Source organism: Eublepharis macularius, chromosome 7, assembly GCF_028583425.1.
Source record: "Eublepharis macularius isolate TG4126 chromosome 7, MPM_Emac_v1.0, whole genome shotgun sequence".
Lineage (NCBI taxonomy): Eukaryota > Metazoa > Chordata > Lepidosauria > Squamata > Eublepharidae > Eublepharis > Eublepharis macularius.
This window is the reverse complement of record NC_072796.1, coordinates 10,600,817-10,621,852: the sequence shown is the minus strand read 5'-3', so window position 1 is coordinate 10,621,852 and position 21,036 is coordinate 10,600,817. Positions and strand designations below refer to the sequence as shown.

Genomic DNA, 21,036 nt, shown 5'->3' with positions numbered 1-21,036 from the left:
GGCATTGTAGTTCCTGACGTTTCGCCAGCAGCTCTGGCTGGCATCTTCAGAGGTGTAGCAGAGGTGTAGGCTCTGTCTTTTGGTGCTACACCTCTGAAGATGCCAGCCACAGCTGCTGGTGAAACGTCAGGAACTACAATGCCAAGACCACGGCAATACAGCCCGGAAAACCCCCAACAACCATCGTTCTCCGGCCGTGAAAGCCTTCGACAATACATCGAACACTACTTTATAGAGTTTTTCCACTCGAGACCGGAAGTTCTAGTCGCGCGTGCCGTTTCTTTCTCTATGGCGCCCCCCCCCCCCCATCGCTGGCGGCGCGTGCGCACTAATATAGAAAACGCTTGAGGGTGGGTTTTCTTTTTTCCCCCTTCCGAACCCGAAGTTCGATTTGCGCTCTCTTTCCCCCTTTCCTCCGACTTTGGAGGAAATGCTTTACGGCGCGTGCGCTCTTCATTGGACGGTTCCAGAAGGAGGCGGGGCCGGCGAACTGTGAGGTCTCGCGAGAAGAAGGGTGGCAGAACGCGAGGCCGGGCGGACCCACGCGGCCTTCTGTCCGTTCTTTCCGTTAGTAGCTGGGCGGCCTCCGCGTTTCCCTCAGGAGAAAAAAGGCCCCTTTCCGTCTTGCCATCATGTCGGCCATGGGGACCTTGGCCTTCGACGAGTACGGCAGGCCTTTCCTCATCCTCAAGGACCAGGAGCGGAAGACTCGCACGATAGGCATCGAGGCCCTCAAGGTAAGGGGAGGCGGAGGGGAGCCCCCCCCGGGGTAAGGTCTACGGGGTGGAGGGCCTTCTGTACTTTAGCCCAGTATTTTTGTGCACGTGAACCAGCAGGGAACGTCTAGGGTTGTTCACACGTTACAGTGAGCGCGTGCCTGGTTTTTTGTGCATGGGCTAGGTCAGGGTTGCCAACTCCAGATGGGGAAATTCCTGGTGGTTTGGGGGTAGGCGCTTGAGGAGGGGAGGGAGCTTTGCAGACTATAATACCATACAGAGTCTCTTCCAAAGCTGCCATTTTCTCCGGGGGAACTGATCTCTATGGCCTGGAGGTCAGTTGTAATCCTGGGGGATCTCCAGCCACCACCGGGAAGCTGGCAACCCTAACACACAGTATGAAGTGCACTTGGTTTTTCTCATACATGTGTCAAGCAGTTCTCATGTTACTTGAGAGCATATACAGCTGATCGTGTCCTCTAAAGTAAACCCCACATTTCTGTTATTTATTGTTTGTCTTTCTCACAAAAATTATATGATAGGCATCTACTTACAGCAACAGGGAGTACAAGCTGTACTCAGCAGTATAGACTGTAGTCCCTAAACCTTTACCCAAGTAACTTTCTAAACTGCTCTGGACCCGTTTCATTTGAAAAGTGGCTCTTCATTACAAATAAATATATGCATGCATATATGTGCAGGATGTTTGTACATTTACTGTACTGTGAACAGGCCTTGTGTGGCCATGTGCTGTATGTACAGTTGAATGCAGTTTTTTTAAGCCTCCTCCCCTCCACACATGTAGCCAGCTGCTGGTCCCTGGTTTTAATTTTAAAATGAATGCTTGTTTGCTTTTTCTTATAAATGGATATATGTGTTTCCTGTGTATATGGTGCTTCAGTCTAACGTTGATGTGGATGTGATTATTGATGTTGTAAGTATGAACATGTGTGTTTACCTGTGTGCAGATATGGCTGTTTAAGCCATCAAAGCAGCACAAAAATATGACTAGTCTTTTTACTTTTTAAAAAGTAGGATGAAAGTACAGTAGTGTGGTGCTTCAAATAAATATGGATAATCCCCCTTCCTAATTTATAAAGAAAAGGCATATAAGTGGTAAACTAGTATGTGAGGGTGGGTTCCTACAGGAGCATTAAAAATGGCAATTTTTGCTATCTGAAGAACTTAGCTTACTGTTTTGTGTCTCTCAAACCTTTCAACCAGGCCATAGAAACCTCAAAAATGGCCCAGTACAGTGATGCTGAATTTCAGGTGCTGTCTTTTGCTTCAAATTATATCCTGCTTCTCCTTAAAGCTCCTTAAAATTAGGTTCATTAAAACACTCGCAGTACCATAACAACAGTATGCCACCATAGTACTTCCAGTGTAAAACCCAGTCACGTCACGCCCCTAGTTTGAATCTTGGCCACAAAAAGGAATCCACAATCCAATCTACGCTAATTTGGGAGGGAGCCTGATTATAAATAGTAAGACTTTCAGTGAGCGTGGATTGGTCTGTACATTGGTCAAAGACAAATCGTTGTTATCTCAACCTTTCCCATTGGTAATGTTGGTCTGTGTTACAGAGTGCCATAAGAATTCCTTAAAATCCATGTATGAGTTATCAGTAAGCTTGTAAGCTAATGCCTGCAGTTAGAGAACAATGTGAATACTTAGTATCAAAGAGTTCTAGTAACAGAAGTGTTAATTTTTGGTTACCTGCATCTAAGCCCTAACCACTAGCTTGTTATTGCGTTTTCTCTGAGACTATTTCATTATGGGCAGTGCCTCCATGCAGAGATGTAAATTGATTATAAAAAGAAATTAGAACAGTTGCTGTTCCAAAAATGATGGCGTTGGGTCTGTGAAGAGTAAATGTTTCTGCAAAAACAGTGATTGGTTCTGGTTAATGGAATAAAAACATATTTTTCTTACTTGATTAAATACTGTTAAGTGTATTTTTAGAACTTTAACCTTGTATCTTTAGAACTTAGTAATGTTGACTCTGTTCTCTCATTTTTTAAAAATAGTCTCACATAATGGCAGCCAAGGCAGTAGCAAATACACTCAAAACATCACTTGGGCCCAATGGTGAGCATAAGGATTTAATACTGTAAACTTTTAGCCTTTTTGCTTGTCAGGGTTTTTCTGTTTATCCTGACTTTCCACTGTCAATTTTTTTCCTGCAGGTCTTGATAAAATGATGGTTGACAAGGATGGCGATGTGACAGTGACCAATGATGGTGCTACCATTTTGAGCATGATGGATGTGGAGCATCAGATTGCAAAACTTATGGTTGAGTTGGCGAAATCTCAAGATGATGAGATTGGAGATGGAACCACAGGGGTTGTTGGTAAGATTCAGTTGTTGAAGTCCCATTGCGATTTCATCACTTAAAGTGACTTCAAATAACAGATTATTTTACAAGTAAATGAGTATAAAATACCATAACGATTCAAAAACGGTCAGAAACCATTGTATGTTATGAGTAGGTATTTCAGTCATAATTTTCATCTTTATCAAATTCTGATTCAGTTTTGATTACAAATTCAGAACGCCTGTGATTGAATGTTAAAGAAACCAAGCCTTGGTCATACCTTTTAAGGGTAAAGAGCTGAGAACTTCAGAGCAAGTGAGGTGTAGTGAATAGAGTGTTGGACTAGGATGCCTGGAGATCTGACTTTGGATCCCCACTTCTACCAGGGAAGCTTGCTGGGTGATCTTGGGCATATCAAACTGTGCTACCTCTGAGGATGGTTGTGAGAAAACGGAGGAAGGGAGAATGATGTTCTAAGTTGCTTGAGGTCCCAACTGGAGAGACAAGCAGGATATAAACAAATAAATGTATGCATAATATATTTTACTACTGGTGATCAGATGCTAGTACTGCTGGTAGCCAGTTGATTATCATAACAGCAGAACTGCCCTGATTATCCATCCAGAACAGGTGTCATGAAGTTGTTTCATGCAGTTCTGCATTAACTATCGTTTTAAAACAACACAAGGTTTTTGAGCATTCTGAAACAATTCCTGGGTTCTATGCCAGTGAACATGATTTTGTACGTTCCTTTTTCCCTGAGCCAGTTGTACAAATTTTTGAAGCTGCTTAAAGTTTATTTGTAAAATCACCTGGGTAAAAATAACATACTGGCATGCAGTGGCAAAGTAGGGTAGTTAATCATTTTTTAATCTAATGTTGATCAGTTCTGTGATTTTTGAAGTTCCAGTTTTAATGAGATTTTCTTTACAAAGTAACCTGGTTCAAAATAAAATCTGAGTTTAGTGCAAAGCATGCTCTTAAAACTGAATGAATGTCCTTTGAATATATGATTTTATGAAAGATTACTTTCTTCATAAAGAAAGGACTGTTGGAAAACATCATTGTCTGTCATCAGACAGCACAATACTTCATGTGTTTATAAGATGGTTTGATATGAGAGGGCCAGACTCCAGCAAGTTATTATAGGTGCTGGCTATCTGTTTGGCTACCCTTTAATTCCTGCTTCTGTCTAGTAACTACTTGATTTGAAATTTGCCACATGGTAAAAAACACACACACACACATAACAAAACTGCATTCCCTCACTTTGAGTGGAGGATGCAAGCATGGTAAGCGCACAGTACCAGTACTTTACCATAAGCAATTGCAATTTTTTTCCCTTGTAGTTCTGGCTGGTGCACTGTTGGAACAGGCAGAACAGCTGTTGGATCGCGGCATTCATCCTATCAGAATAGCAGATGGCTATGAACAGGCTTCTCAAATAGCCCTTGAACATTTGGACAAGATCAGTGACAGTTTTCCTGTTGACCCAGAGAATACGGAGCCTCTCATTCAGACAGCAAAGACAACTCTGGGTTCTAAAGTGTGAGTTTGTGTCAAATCCTGGGAGCCGGAATGTTTCTGTCGGTGTCTTGGTGGGGATGAAGAGTCCCTTAGTAAAATATTGACTGAATAGCTTCTATACTAGTATTTGCTTGTGACTAGAAATAGCTGAATAGTAGCTTCTATACCAGTATTTACTTGTGACTAGAAATGCCATATGTTGTGTTGTAGTATTGAGTGATTAGAGGGAAGCAGTTGTGCTGTTACAATTTTTGTCTAATAGTTGTCTGCTCATATACTTAGTCCTCAAAATACGTTCATGTTCCTATTACGCCAAGTGAACAAAATATTAAATGTGTAAATTGGCTTGGTTTTCATTGTTCATTTTATTCCATACAATTGGTAATTTAGTTTGGCGATATTGTGATGACCTCTTGAGTTTAGTGTAGAGGCAAACTCGCATAGATTAAAATGTATGTTTTCAAAAGACCAGCTAACTGAGTATTTGCATGTTTTCTTATTTGTCTTCCTGTTTCTGTGGTTATATGAAATTAGCTGAAATGAAGTTTCCTTTTGTATTTAGAATTAACCGTTGTCACAGACAGATGGCAGAAATAGCCGTCAATGCAATACTTACTGTCGCAGACATGGCACGCAAAGACGTTGACTTTGAATTGATAAAAGTCCAAGGCAAAGTTGGTGGTAGATTAGAGGATACCCAACTGGTAAAAGGTGTGATTGTGGATAAGGACTTCAGCCATCCTCAGATGCCTAAAGTGAGTGATCTTTTTTGTTTAATGAGATGTATCTGTTTCTGAATGAAGTTTGTAACCTCTCCCCAAAATAATAAACTTTAAAAATATTTTGAATTGTTTCAAATGCGTTATGTATTTCTCTTGAAACAATAGCTTTATTATTTTGTCAATAGAAATGGTATTGCAGTTTAAAATGTAACTGTCTCTTTCCTAGGAAGTTCATGATGCTAAAATTGCCATTCTGACTTGTCCATTTGAACCTCCTAAGCCAAAAACTAAACATAAGCTTGATGTAACATCTGTGGAAGACTACAAAGCATTACAGAAATATGAGAAAGAGAAGTTTGAAGAGATGGTGAAGCAGGTTAGAAGAATCTGTCTTTTTTCTAATACATTCTTGTCATGACATGTCGTGAAAGCTTTTAAAGTGCTCTGAAACTCACTCTCTGTATTCAAGTGAATTGAAATGTAGGGTGGGCGATAGTGCATTATTTCTTTCACAAGCTCCCCTTGGCCAGTGAAATCTCTACCCCAATCTCTCCACAATGTGATACAATAGCATTCATGGGGGCCTCATCTTCTGGTCTGAAATCAGTCTTCTTGCCAGCTCCTTGTTCCAGGGGGAATTCTTAGGTATTTGTTTTTTGCTTTCATTCCTCATTCTGGATCTTCCCAAAGCAAGAGACCAGCTAGGCCTCAGAACATTTTTTGGCATCAAAAGTTCTATTTTTCTCTCCCCGCCATATGATCTGCTGCCTAAGCAGAATTCATCCCTTCTTTATGTGATTTTTGATGGCCGTTGAGATCTCTCCTGCTCGTGGGCATCACTCTCCTTGAGTTCTTTTGGGTCCTGGCGCTGCTCCAAGTATAAGGGAAGTTTTAAAGTAGTTGGTGAGGAACTTGCTTCAAGACTGTGAAGTTGCCTCGGCTAGCAGAAGGACAGAGGGTACCGTAGCCTTAGTTAACCTGCTTCAAGTTCACATTGTGGCTAACAGTACAAGGGGAAATTGAAGTACTTTTTATAGAATTTCAAATGTAGTCTGCAGCATTGCTGGTGTTATTTCTGGGATTATGAGATACGAGATTTCATCAAAGTGGCAACTCAGTATGACAAGGTGTTCTGTTTGGCATTTGGTATGTTAATAACCAGGAACACAAGCTTTGAAGTTAAGTGTGTATTGAACCTGACCATTGCTTGGAATGAGACACTATTATGAGCCCATGTTTAAACCACACTGGCTTTTCTGAAAATAATAGAAAGATTATAAGTGTAATAATCTTTCCCTACATATCAGAGCTATTATTGCTAAATCATGTTCCCAATATCCCTAGAGTAGCCTTACATATTATTACTGCTGCCTGATTGGTCTTTGCCAGGAAAAGGAAGGGCCTCCCCCCCCCCCCCGCCTCAGTATTGAAGATTGGCTGTTGTAAGTAAAAGAGAGCCACATCTTGGTGACAATAATGGCATACCAAAATACTAATGATGTATCCAGATAGGACTCACTACGGTCAGGAGGTGTACAGAGGATGGGTCTAGCCACAGAATAACTAGAAATAGAACCGAGATTGTTCTATGGTAGCATTTTGTTTTTATACTTATGTAGGTAAAAGGTAAATTTTTTGAAATTGTATTTGCTTTGGGTTTTTTTCCCTTTTTGCTTGTTGTACTTGAATAAGTTATTGCATTTTATTTTTTTTAGATCAAAGACACTGGCGCAAACCTAGCTATTTGCCAGTGGGGGTTTGATGATGAGGCCAACCACTTGCTACTTCAGAATGAGTTGCCTGCTGTCCGTTGGGTTGGTGGACCTGAAATAGAAGTAAGGAAATAATAATGACTAATAACTGCACTTATATACTGCTCTTCTAGACAGATTAATGCCTCACCCAGAATAGTGAACAAGTTAGTGTTATATTATCCCCAGAGCTCAGGTGGCCCCATCGACCTGACTTTAGGATATTTTGGCCCGTTTAGGCCTTGATTGGGGACAAAAGGGCCTCGATCATGACCAAAACAGCTCGGGTCAGGTCGGTGCTGGGCGGGGGAACCCTCCCCTACCCAGCACCGACCCAGTCCATACCATTTTGGCCCCAATACGGGCTGGAAATGGCCATTTCCGCTGAGGTCCAGAACGGCCCGGGTTGGTGCCGGGAAGGGGAAGCCATTTGGGGCCTGTTTCGGACAGGATCAGGGCCAAAACCGCCAGGATTGGGTCGGTGCCTGGCAGAGGACCCCTCCTCTGCCCAGCACCGACCCGATCTGGGCCGTTTGGGGTCCAATCCAGGCCAAAATGGCCAATTTGAACCATTTTGGGCCTGTTTCGACCTGGATTGTGGCCATAACGGCCTTAATCGGGCCACTGCCAGGTGGGGAGCAACCAAATCCTGATCATTTCGGCCTGATCAAGGGGTGTGGCATATGCTAATGAGTTATGCTAGTGAGTTCTTGCAGCTGTTTTCTATGAAATGACCCCTGATTATCCCCACAATACAGCTGGGGCTGAGCGAAGCTCATGGCAGTAGAGTGCTGCTTCACAGCCAAACCACTTAACCACTGTGCTACAGTCCTGTTTTGCTTTGGCCAAGATTCTTCTCCTTTCTCAACTTTGTCTGGTTACTTTCAGCTGATTGCCATCGCGACTGGAGGACGCATTGTTCCTCGTTTCTGTGAACTCACACCTGAAAAGCTGGGCTTTGCTGGCATTGTCCGGGAGATCTCCTTTGGGACTACAAAAGACAAAATGCTGGTCATTGAGCAATGTCAGAATTCTAGAGCTGTGACCATTTTCATTAGAGGTGGAAATAAAATGGTGAGTTCAGTTAATTTCATTGGCTAGCTTGACCAGCTATTGCCTGCAATTTCTATGAGGTCTTTTATTTGCTTGTGAGAAGAAGTGATGATTCTCTCTGATAATGCATCCTGAATTTTAGAAATTAACACAACAAGAAGTTTAATAGCAATAACAACAGTGTGGTTATATACTGCCCTGGACATATTACTGCCACACTCAAGAGTGGTGAACAAAGTCAGTGTTATTATTATTCCCACAATATACCTGGGGAGCTAGAGCGGAGTGGTTTACCCAAGGTCACCTGCAGAATTCATGGCAGTTGTGGGAGTCAAACTAGCGAGAGTGTTGATTTGCAACCCAGCCACTTAACAACTATGCTACAACAGCTCTCAAGTTTAAGAGTTTGGGAAAAGGCTCGAGCAGACTGGGCAGCCAAATCTGATTTCTTAATCATATTTTAAAATCTGATTTCTTTCCATTTGCTTGAAGTAGACTGTTAACAGTACTGGTACTTGAGGATCAACAGAAAAGATCTTACAGGATGAGTGTCAAGTTACTTAAAAACTCATTCTGTTGCTGTACATAGAGCCATTTTTGTGTAGTGGTTAAGAGCAGTAGGATTCTAATCTGGAGAACTGGGTTTTATTCCTCACTCCTCCACTTGAAGCCAGCTGGGTGACCATGAGTCAGTCACAGCTCTCTCAGCTCCACCCACCTCACAGGGTGTTTTGTTGTGGGGATAATAATAACATACTTTTTAAACCACTCTGAGTGCACATTAAGTTGTCATAAAGGGTGGTATATAAATTGAATGTTGTTGTTATTACTACTTGTGGGCATACTCATGAACAGTGCTATGTGGGATTGCAGAAGCATAGCGCATTAAAATTTTAGGTATGAATATGGAATGAACTGGAAAGTGTTTGAATTCTGTGGTGGGGTGGGGACTGTTGTTGTACTCATATCCTCTACCATAAGACTTTGATGCTTCTTCCTTCCTTCATCCTTTGCATTTATGTATACGTTCTCTATCTCCTTAGCTTGTAAGGGAGAAAACAAACATACTCACTACTTTATACTACCTTCCTCCCAAATAGCTAGGCACTCCACTAGGTCCTAATTCTTATGTGCTAACCCTTGTGCCTTAGGTTATTGCAACTGAATTGGTGGAGCTGTCCTGAAGTTGTTTTTTTTTTAATTAGGAGATAATACTATGGCATTATGCTTTCCCTCTAACCTAACCAAGCCTATGTTCATCAACACCTTGCAGCAGTACTGTCTGTTAGTAATGACTAGCAATAAAGTCTGTTGTGGGAAAAAATACAACGGGCTCTAGAAAGGGGAGGGTGGATGGGCAGGCGTTTCCTCCTCCTTTGTCACTGATCTTCTCCAGATGAAGGGGGTGGGTGGGCATGTCCACCTCCTCTGCACCTGATCTTTGGCATGTGAAGGGGCGACGGGCATTGCCTCCTGCTTCGATCCTGATACCAGCTGGATGAATGCAGGTGGCTGGTATTGCCACTTACTCTGCGCTTGATCCCAGCTGGTTGAAGCTGGAGCTGGGCATTGCCACCTGCTCTGCTCCTGATCTCGGTCGGGTGAAGAGGGGAATGGGCATTTCCACCTGCTTCGCTCCTGACCCCAACTGGGTGAGGGCAGGGGGCAGGCTTTGCCACCTATTTGACTCCTGGTCCCAGCTAGGTGAAGATGGAGGGTGGGTATTGCCCCCTGCTCCATGCCTTCACCCAACTGGGTAAAGGGTGGGTGGGCATTGCCACCTGCTATCCACCTGATCCCTGCTGAGTGAATGTGGGGGACATGTATTGCCACTTGCTCCCCTTATGATCCCAGTTGGGAGAAGGGCAGGCGGGCATTTCCACTTGCTCTGCTCCTGATCTCAGCTGGGTGAAGGTGGGGGACTGGCATTGCCACCTGCTTTGCTCCTGATCCCAGCTGGGTGAATGCGGGAGGCAGGTATTGCCACCTGCTCCTGATCCCAGCTAGGTGAAGGCAGGAGGCGAGCATTGCCACCCGCTCTGCTCCTGATCCCAGCTGGGTGAAGGCAGGAGGCGGACATTGCCACTTGCTCTGCTCCTGATCCCAGCTGAGTGATGCGGACTGAGCATTGCCACCTGCTCTCCTCCTGATCCCAGCTGGGTGAAGGGCAGGCGGACATTGCCCCTTCTCCGTTCCTAATCCCAACTGGGTGAATGCAGAGGAAGGGCATTGCTACCTGCTCCGTGCCTGATCCTGGCCTGGGCTTTCCACCGTGGCGTGCTCTCTGGAGGTCTGGCTGCCTTATCTGGGCTTCCCTCCAAAGCAGTACCCTCTAGTTGGTGCCCCAGGGTAGGAAGTGAGTTGTCTTGAATACGCTTAGCCTTTTATATAGTAGGATTAGGCTCAGTTTGGGGTTGCTGCATTCTGTTCCGTAGTCACAGAGTCACAGCAGTGTTCAGAGCAGTGTTTCCCAGCCTGAGAATTGGGACCCAAAAGTGGGTTCCAAAGCCTCTGAAAGTGGGTTGCAGGGCCCCCCATCCCTGATGGCAGCTCCTACCCTTTGATCCCTTCTCTTTCTCTCCTCTTGTTCCTTGACATCTTTTCCCTACTCACCTTGCTGTTTGCAGCAATGGGGGGAACTGTGGCAAAGGGGTAAAAAAGGCTGGAGGGTAAGTGGGAGCTGTTCAGCACTTGAAAAAGCAAGAGGAGGAGAGAAGGAGGTATGTGAGAGCTTAGGCTCTGTCTTGGCACTCCTCCTACAGTATCCCAACCTCTTGCCCAGCCTCCCGCAATGCTTCACTGCCCTCTGCCTGCTGTGTGGGATGTATTGCACTGAGCCACTTGCCACCCACCTCTGCCAATATCTGCCATCTTCCTATACCTCCTCAACTCTGCACCCTCCCCCCAGCGCCTTGGGTGGGTTACCATAAAATGTTCCTGTATCATTCCTTCATTGTCCTTGACAGCCTTGCACATGGAAGCTTAACCCTCAATTTCACTTCAACCCTTACCTTTTTATCTCGAGCCTTCACCTCTGGAATGCTTAAATGACTGGTCTCCTTTAGCCCAGTGGTTAGCCTTGGTTCCATTTCTTATTCTTCCTTCTCGAGGCTCAAATGTGTTTCAGAAAAGTTTACCATATCCCTGCTGGCCCAGAGCACAATCAGCCACAATTTGTGAAACCTATTTACAATTGCAGTAGGTTTGATTTGTCGTAACTACACTAGTGGTCAAAATTATGGAAACCTTTTGGAAAAAGTGTATTTTTGAGGTTTGATGGCTCATAACACCACTTTTTTTTGGAGTAATACCATAAAATTATATATCAATGGAAAGATAATTTAATCAAGAATGTAATGCAATAACTTCTATGAAGGAATTTTTTAACAGTAGTTATAAAGAAGAAAATTGAAACACACAGAAAAAATGAGTTATACAACAATTCTCACCATGTCAGTTAATACTTAGTTGGGTAACCTTTTTGCTTTAATTATGGCCTTACAACGCCTTCCCATGGAGTGAACCAAGTTTTTTAGTTTTGCAGCTGTTATAATGTGAAACCACGATAGAGTTATTGCTTCTATTAATTGCGTTTTATTGCAGGGTTCCTTCTCACTAACCAATTTCTTTAATCGGCTCCATAGATTTTCGATGGGGTTAAGGTCTGGGCTATTCCCAGGCCATTCCAACAGTGGAATATGATTATCTTGAAACCACTTTTTGCACACAGCAGCAACATAACATGGAGCTGAATCTTGTTGAAATATAAATGCTTCATTATCTTGGAAAAGATCACGTGTGGAAGGCTTCAGTTTGGGCTCAAGTATTTCTTTTATGTATTTTTGGGCATTTATATTGCCATTTATCACGCAAATTCTGCCCACACCTTTTGATGTCATACAACCCCATATCATAACACTAACTGGGTGTTTCATGGTAGGTGTAATGCAATCAGGATGCAAACCTTCTCCGATTCTTCTCATATATTTTATGCCATCACTACCAAACAGGGAGATTTTGGTCTCATCAGTCCAAATAACACTGTCCCATTGTTCCGCTGTCCAGTTAACATGGGTTTTAGCCCAGTTTAATCTTTTCAACCTTTGTTTGAGAGAGAACTATTTTTTTTCGTGGAATTCTAGCAGTAAGACCAAATTCCTCCAGTCTGCGCCGAACAGTCCTTGCACTCAATTTCACATTGAATTGCGCCATTTCGTTCTGTATACACCCCGATGATTTTCTTCTGTCACCTAGGCTCAGTCTCTCAATTCTTCCCTTGCTTGTGTGCACCTTTTCCTGCCTTTACCAGTCCAGTTTTGTAGTGACTGAGTTGCCTTGTGTCTGGGGTCAGCAGCCCAGCCCCCGGACTTGCTGACAGACAGCGGCAGGGGGCAGCCGGGAGACAACAGTTCAACCACTCTGACTGGCAAACAGAGCCAGAACCTGCCTACTCCAGGGGGAAGAGGCGAAAGGCCTAAGCCTCAGAAGGCTGGAGGGAGCAGGGAGAAGCCAGCTAGTCCCACCTTCCAGGGGGAAGAGAGGGGGCTAAGCAGGTTAGAGGAAAAGGGCCAAGGCAGGGGGAATCGGGACCCAGCAACAGCCCAAACAGAGCCCTTACCTGCCAAGGAGGAGAAGCAGCCACTACAGCCCAGAGCCACAGCCTGGCTAGAGGACAGCAGCCTGGCTCAGGAGTGGCTAGGAGCCAAGCCCCTCCAGGTGGAGCTGCCACAGGCATTCTGGGGGAGGAGATGGGTAGCCCCTCCCAGCATCAAGGAGCAGGCAGCCCAGAAGCTGGCCAGGGCAGCTCCTTGTGAACAACGCCAAGGAGACCTCAGCTGGGGATGGCTCGCATTCAGCCCCACCCTGCCAGCAAGGCAAGGAAGCCAGGAAGGGATTAGTGGTAGGAGGGAAACACCTGAGGGAAGGCACAGCTGGGCCAAGTCAGGAGAGGGGACAAGCCTAGAAGGAGGGCGGGGCGGGGAAAGGAAACCCTATATAAGGTGGCTAGGAAGAGCCCTGAGGTGGTGGGTGTGAGTAAGGAGTGATGGTGTGGAGTGAGAGCAGAGCAGTGTGAGAGTGGAGGTTTGGAGGAGAGTTCTGGGAGGAGATGATGGAGGACGCGATGATGGAGGACGCAGGGGGTGAGCAGGCCAGGTTGAGCAGGCCAGCGAGTGGACTGAGAGGGAGTCTGGGTGATGTATGCCGCCCCTCCTTCCATAGAGTAGGGTCCTGCAGTATCCCTGGCGCCCCTCTGACGTCAGGGCTGGCCCAGCTGGGGCCCTGCCCAGCGGCGGCAGCAACAAGCCCTGACACCTTATACCTCTTCAAAAGTTTAGAAATGCCTCCTTCGGTTAAGTTTCCACCAATTTTTCTTCTAATTTCTTCATAACTGTAGCCTTGTTCACTTAGTAGTACTATTTTACATGACTTTCTGGGTGACCAGTCAACTCTTCGTGCCATTTCTTTAATTGTATTATATTGAATGGAAATGAAGGAAAGCTACTTCATATCAACCTGAGCAAGTTGTGCTTCCTTTTCCTGGTTATTTGGTTATAACATTTAACATATAACATACAGATAATTGAACAAACTTTGTTGCATTACATTCTTGATTAAATTATCTTTCGATTGATATATAATTTTATGGTATTACTCCAAAAAAAAGTGGTGTTATGAGCCATCAAACCTCAAAAATGCACTTTTTCCAAAAGGTTTCCACAATTTTGGCCACTAGTGTAATTCTGCTCTTCCTTGTGTCTGCCCCTGTGTGCACAATAAAGGACTTGGCATTACAAGAGAGAGGTCTTTTTTGTTTGCTTTCTGCAAACTTAAATGCTGGTATAGTACTTTTTTAAAAAAAGTTCTGAAAACCAGCAACAGCAACATCTAAGGCTTCCAGACAGGATATTCCTCATCATATTCTCCTTGGGCTTTCATCATTCTCCTTACCTTAATTTAAATTTTTACAGAAAGCCTTTTTAGCTGCTTTGGTGGCCTGTTAGGCCATAGGCATACAAATACATAAAATGAATTAAGTCCATATTAAAACTGCATTCTTAAATACATGCAGTATCATTGCAGATTCCCAGCAGAGGCATCTGAGCCGGACCAGATGACTTGCAATATCCATCTCCTCCTGCTAGATGCAGTTTCTGGTCTCAGAGGGAAAGTGGGGAGGCAGGGTAAGAATGTCTCTGTCTAGGCAGAGAGAAGCAGTCGCAGAAGAATTTGCACTGGGTTCTTAGAGCATTGCTTTGGCTCTGCGCATGCCGGCACTGCCTTAGGAATGAGATAAGATTGAAGCAAGGGTAAGCCACTGAAGAAGAGAGGCTGAGACAAGTAACCTTGTCATTTGGCCAGATAGCAATTAAAAAAACTGTGAATGCTAGCTCATATCTTTTTGGGATTGTCTGTTCTCTTTGGGAACGCTGATGTTACACCTCTCACCTCTTTGTGTGTCTATGCTTTTATTTTGTAATTGAAGATAATTGAAGAAGCCAAACGATCCCTTCATGATGCGTTGTGCGTGATTAGGAATCTTGTTCGTGACAATCGCATTGTTTATGGTGGAGGTGCTACCGAGATCTCCTGTGCGCTGGCTGTCAGTGAAAGAGCAGACAAGGTAAGTAAAGGAGAAAGACTAGTCAGTGACATGGAGATCAAAAAAGGCATAATTACGTTGAGATTAATATTTAATTTTGTTTGACTGGTTAAATGCTATCATAGATTAGTCGAATATTTTAAAAATGTAAACTTGATTACAAGACCAAAAGGTACCTCATTGTCAGCAAGTTTTGTTTACACTAATAAGAGAAACAAATTGGCAGACTGAACAGTTAACTTTAAAAAGTTCATCATAATTTTTAATGCCATTAATGTTTCTCTAAATATGAACAATTCACTAAACTATTCTATCCTTGGTACCACAGCTGAAAAAGCTTTTTGTAGTTACAAGAAATCCTCTGATTATTGGCATCTGATAACTGTTGCACTGTTGTTCTGACCGCAAGAACTTTGGGATCCAATATGGACCAGTAAATAGTGTTGAAAATTAGGAACACTCACTCTCTCTCAGCTTGAGATTCATGACAGACTCGTTGGGTGGCGTAAGAAGACTATATACTTTGCCCTGAGTTCATTAGAAGTAGGGTGAAGGGGAAAGAACATTTGAGAAGAGGAAGCCAAACTGGGTCCCTTCTTCATTGTAAGAAGCATATGAGAAAATAGAAAGCATTTGTAAGGAAAGAATCTTTGCCATGATTACAGGAAGTAGGGGAATTCCAGATGCCCTTCCATCCTATAAACAGTTCTTCTGTTTTGTCATACATCTCAGTCAACTTCTTCCTTTGATTATTTTGGATTGAGGAATTAGTACCTTGTGTGTAGCGGGGGAAGGTTTTTTTTGTGTGGATTGGAAACAATATTTGAAAAGAACTAAATAAGTGGTGTAGTGTTGCTTTAAAAAAACCTGCAGCAATGGAAAATCTAAACGGCATTATATAGTTCTAAAGTTGGATTGCAAGTGCTACTACTTAAGAATTTTTTACAGTCTGCCCTATGCTGTTTGGTTAGTGATTGTGGGCTTCTTTCGGTTAGTGCTTCGTGTATAGATGCTTCACTGAGAATCCTGTCTCAGCCATTGGGCTTTTAGCTAGCTCTATTCCAGTTTCTTGGGGCTCAGAATTGCGGTGGATAATAAATAGCATCACTCCTATTCAATTTCTTCATCAGCAATACCCTTCATAGTGATAGAATTTTGCCTCCTGTCATAGTGTATTGGACGGTCTCGGTTCTGTTTTCTGCAGACATGATTTTCCTTTCATGTGATTCTTCTATTGGCCTTTTCTTTGCAGTCTTGACTTCTTATTGTACCTTACTCTCTGGCCATAAATTGTGACAAAAGTAAAGTGTGTCTCTCCCCCACCCCCCTCCATATGATTTTAAAATGTCAGTAGCAATTGGTCCCTTACCCCATCATGCAAGTAACTCTGTACAGTTACTTGGGTGTGTTTTTGGATCTCTACTTTTTTGTAAAAGCACTGTAATGTTAGTGCTTATGAAGTCAAGCAATCTATATTACTGGCTTAACAAGTTATGGGTGTTCAGTGGAAAATGCAGGTAGGGCTAATGCAAATTGGGGCATGTTCTGTAAAAAGACTTGCATTCTGTGGCTCTGAGGGCCAAGCTACACATGATGAATGACACTTGAACAGCAAGTGTATTTCTCCCTGTTCACTTGCCCTCCACTCAATCCGCTTGCCGTTCAAGTGTCATTTGTCATGTGTAGCTTGGCCCTCAGTCAATTCTTTACCTGTCTTTTTAGCAGTTTTTCACTGAGGTCTCAAAAGAAGGCCAAAGTATTCACTCTTGTTTAGGTGGCTAGTTCCCTCTAAGGTGTGCAGTGTTGTGAGCCAAAAATTTAGTTTGTGAGCTGAGACTTACATAAAAATTTATTTTGTGAGCTGACTTGCATAAGTTTTGAGAGTGCTTTTTAAAAAAAAGTTGCTGTCAAAAAACATAAAAAATACAATCAAGCATTTAACTATCTCATAAATCAGTTTTTAGAAGCTTTATAACCACAGCCTTAAAAAATCTGAGAATTAATTTTTTTTAACTATTTTAAGAATGTTTTATACATTATACCTGGAAACAGATTCAAGTCACATTTCATTACAGAGACTGTTTTAATGTAACTTCTTCATTTCTCTGTTTTGCCACTGCCTTCCTCTGCACCGTTGCCCTTGGTCTCCCATCCCGCTTAGCTTGTGAGATTTGATGAGATCAAAGTGTGCCATGGCAGTCACCTTCCCCTCCCTTCATGAATGCTATGAAAATACCATCGTGTAGCATGTATTCATGGCAGTGGGAACTAACTGCTGCCTTCTACTTGCTGTTGCAACAACAGTGTTGGATCTGATTTCTAGCACAATCGCATTCCCCCCTCACCCAGCTGTGCACTTCTGCCAGCTCCTGGAAAATAAGAGCAATGCTCTCCTCCCACTCCAGCACTGCCGTGACCATCAACTTCTATTCTTGAAGAAGGTGAGCAGGGGGAGATTCTTAGCCACGGTTATGGAGTGGTACGTGAGCAGTGCCCTGGCACCCTGTCCTACCTATGTTGTCCATATTTTGATACTGAGCCAAAGGAGTCTGGAGCAGAGGGGAGTCTGGGAGGAAAGCTACCCATGTGAAAAATGAACCAAGCCAAACAGGACTGAGAAAGAAAGACATGTAGGGGAAGAGGGTGAAAGGGCCCTATATAAAATACAGGACAAATGTCTTCCCTGGCAGCAGAGTTAAGGAAGAGGGAATATGGGTGAGTCAAAGAGCATATAGATGCTGCCTCTGAATGGGATCCAGATTTTATTGGAGCAAGAAGGAAGGGGGAAGGAAGCCAAGATCCACAGCAAAGGACTCAAGTGTGTGATGCATCTGCTGGGTTTTGAAGCCCAGCCATCCTTGGTCCCTTCCCTCGCTCACCTGGGATTATTCCCCCCACCATTGCCACCAAAGGAGAGACAAGGGAGAGTGGGTCTGTTTAGAACTTCACATGCCTTCCTTCTCCCAGAATACTAAACTTTTAGGGCAACCCTCCTCAAACTAAACACAGGGGTGTCTGTTGGTGAGGCAGATGCTGAGATTTCTTGTTATGAAGAAGAAAGGAAAGAAAGGAGAAAGAAAGAGCTAGATAGCGTGCTTTGTGCTTGCAACAAGCCACTAAAGGTGAATTTTACATAAATTTAAACAAAAGGTGACAGTTTTATGCAGGCAAAAGAGAGGTGGAGAGATATTGCTCAGAGAAATACCCTCATGCTCAGATTCAGAGGTGGTAGAAGAATTTCTTCTACAAGTGCAGAAGGGGATGTAGAGTTGCCAGCCTCCAGGAGGTGGCTGGAGATCTCCCAGAATTACAACTGATCTCCAGGCAACAGAGATCAGTTCCCCTGGAATGGCTGCTTTGAGATGTGAACTCTATGGCATTATACCCTGCCAAGGTCCTTCCCCCTCCCCAAACCCTGCCTTCTCCAGGCTCCACATGCTAAATCTCCAGGAATTTTATAACCTGGAGTTGGCAACCATAGGGGAGGGATGTATGTTGGCGAGAAACAGAATGCCCCACACAGGCCTGTGCCAAGCCTGCCCTGGCTCCATCCTGTGCTGTCCTTCACCCCTGGGGCTCAGCCTTGCAGGACAAGCCTACAGGCCCCGTCCTACACCATCCTTCACCCCCGGGCCCTCATGCACTTCCAACATCGGTTCGCACTCTTTAACAAGTTTCTCAGCACCTTCTTGGAAGCAGGAATCCTCTCTTTAGGTTGGGGCATTGTTTGAACAAACAGCTTAATTGGCAGCCCTAAAAAGTTGCTACGCAAAGACCACTTTAAAAGAATGTCATTTTCAGCTGCCCTTGTATTAAAATTTCTAATTATTTTCTATGCCAGTGCCCATCTCTGGAGCAGTATGCCATGAGAGCTTTTGCTGATGCTCTAGAAGTTATCCCGATGGCCCTTTCTGAGAACAGTGGCATGAATCCCATCCAAACAATGGCTGAAGTGCGAGCACGTCAAGTGAAGGAAAACAACCCTGCTCTGGGTATCGATTGTTTGCACAAAGGGACAAATGGTAAGAGAGCTTGTTCCTCTGGGTCTTCCTTGTATTCCGATAGCTTCAGTTAACCCTAAATATAAACTCAACTAACAAGTGTACAGATACTTTACTGTAGGTTAGCTTCCCTTACCCATTGCTGTCCACCTTGAAGAAGTGGAGTCTTCAACTGGGTTTGAGTCCTTCCCTTGGACAATTTGAATACTCCTGCAGGAGCAGCAGTTTCAGGCTTAGAAGCTCTTATGCAAAGAGGGGAACCAAATACCTACTGAAAAGTGGACGAGCCACCCGGGGAACAAAACAATTAAACAACCAATAAATATGATAAAGCCAGTAAATATAATAAAAGTGCTTAAAGTGCCTACAATAAATGCCAATAAATACAATAAATAGTACAATTACTTAGACAAAGGCCAAAATCACAGCAATGAATATATATAACAATGTAATTGTAATTACATGAAATTCCTCCAAACCAATTGGTAAGTATATAAAGTGCTGTGTTCAATATAATTGTCCATTTCACTGTTACTTGAATAGGTTTTGAATCCAGAGGAAGCCAACACCAAGATATGTATGTAAAAGTACACTGTCCAAGATGATTCACCAGTTCTTTTATATTTTGACAGATACTTCAAAAGAAGTGAACAAAATTCAAAGTTGGAGTCCAACTTTGAATTTTGTTTTTTGGTTTGGAGAAACCTCATGTAATTTTATATTTATTGGCTTTATCATATTTATTGGTCTTTTAATTGTTTTGTTCCCTGGGTGGCTCATCCACTTTTCAACAGACACGAAGCTCTTACTTCAGGTCTTCCTGGCCTTCCTTGTAGCATCTGTTAAAAAGTGCCTGGGATATACTAATCCTCTTTGATTCCTGGTCCTCCCCCCCCCCCCCCACATGCCAGTCGCTGCTTGTGTCAAGTGCTGTTGATGCGCTTCATACAAAAGCATTTTGAAAGACGCCTTACATTTAGCAGACTCTGGTGTGAGCTGATTTTAAAAACCGTGGCAAAGACCTTCAGACAGGCATTCAAGTCAGGCTGGGGGTGAGCATGCTGGGTTTCAGTATGTGTTCTGACTACCACGCATTGCATTAGGAATATTGTAATGAGTTTAAAGGGCGCCATTTAACTGCAGTGAATGCCTTTAAATGTTTCTTCTCTTGGCAGATATGAAAGAGCAGCATGTCATAGAAACTTTGATTGGGAAAAAGCAGCAAATTTCTCTTGCCACTCAGATGGTTAGAATGATCCTGAAGATTGATGATATTCGCAGACCTGGTGAATCTGAAGAATAAAAGCATAAATCCCAGAAATGTGGCCCCTCATCCGCTGGATGCTAGTAATTGCTTATAGGCTGCATTTGTTTCAGATTCTTAGATCAATAAATCACTGTTGTGGCTTTCAGAAGTATCACTGCATTTTGTTATGGTGTGCCGTATTTAAACATACAGTGTCTAGGGAAAGAGCAGAAGTTTTGTTGTCCCCACTTATCATAACCCTTCACTTGCTGTGTTTGGTCATTTCATGTTATTGATACTAAAACTAATTAACGTGATTTATGTAACTGTCTCCTAATGTGTGTATCTTAGCTGAAATACAGATATTGGTGCCTTGGGTCACTACAGGGGCGTTTGAAGGTATGGAATTTGAGAGGAGGAGCTCGACTCAGAAAGAAGGCATTGGCTTGGATCCAGCTGAGTGTTTTTGTGGGCACATGGATTCCCCCCCCCACAGAGCACCATTTCATAGCCTCCCCTTTCCTGTAGGCGAGAAGGCAGGAGGCAAAGAGAGTCACGCTGCACAGGTGGAACTTCCTATGCTCAGTTGAATCCAAGCCTTTGATTTGGAGAGAACAATGGTTTGTAGATGAAGTGTTGGAGTAGAGTGCCATCAGTATGCTGATGCCCATATTTATTTTCTTACTTGACTCAGATTCCTGCAATCTTGGTGTTTGCTTAGCAACTGGGTATTTTATGATAAACTAAGCCCCGTGCAAGGAATGGTGATAATTGGCCTGACAGCATTGGTCTGATCAGTTTATTCAGGCTGGCTCTTTTGAGGGCAGCTCCTAGAACCACTGAAACATCTGGATTTTGGGTTCTATCAGTGACCAAGGAAACTTCTCAACTCTCTCGAGAAGATACAGAGGTCCTGCCTGTCATCCTTAAATCATCGTTCATCATCACCTTGCTAACTTGTAAGGCTACATTAAGTACTGACACTGTAATGGCTGCCCGTGCCCATTTTAAAGGGCTCCGTATGAAGATCTGGATCTCGGGCTGTGGATCTCAATTCCTCTCTCATGACACTGAGGGCTATTGGGAAACATTGTGATTGCA

General features: G+C 43.5%; 1 protein-coding gene across 1 annotated transcript; it reads left to right on the top strand.

Moving 5' to 3' along the window:
• Positions 1–509: 509 nt before the first annotated feature.
• On the top strand, positions 510–20,252 carry CCT5 (chaperonin containing TCP1 subunit 5). The gene is made up of 11 exons (XM_054985577.1): positions 510–737; positions 2,747–2,807; positions 2,906–3,070; positions 4,384–4,582; positions 5,124–5,316; positions 5,510–5,659; positions 6,999–7,118; positions 7,923–8,108; positions 14,572–14,709; positions 18,530–18,710; positions 19,865–20,252. Exons 1-11 carry the CDS (start codon positions 633–635, stop codon positions 19,990–19,992), a joined length of 1,626 nt encoding a protein of 541 aa, XP_054841552.1. The 5' UTR covers positions 510–632; the 3' UTR covers positions 19,993–20,252.
• Positions 20,253–21,036: the final 784 nt, after the last annotated feature.

Bases quoted from the DNA above. Each gene is read 5' to 3' on its own strand.
- CCT5 (XM_054985577.1), top strand. From the start codon at position 633: ATGTCGGCCATGGGGACCTTGGCCTTCGACGAGTACGGCAGGCCTTTC. The intron at 4,583-5,123 runs GTGAGTTTGTGT...TTTTGTATTTAG, and splicing joins ACAACTCTGGGTTCTAAAGT to AATTAACCGTTGTCACAGAC. The intron at 18,711-19,864 runs GTAAGAGAGCTT...TTCTCTTGGCAG, and splicing joins TTTGCACAAAGGGACAAATG to ATATGAAAGAGCAGCATGTC.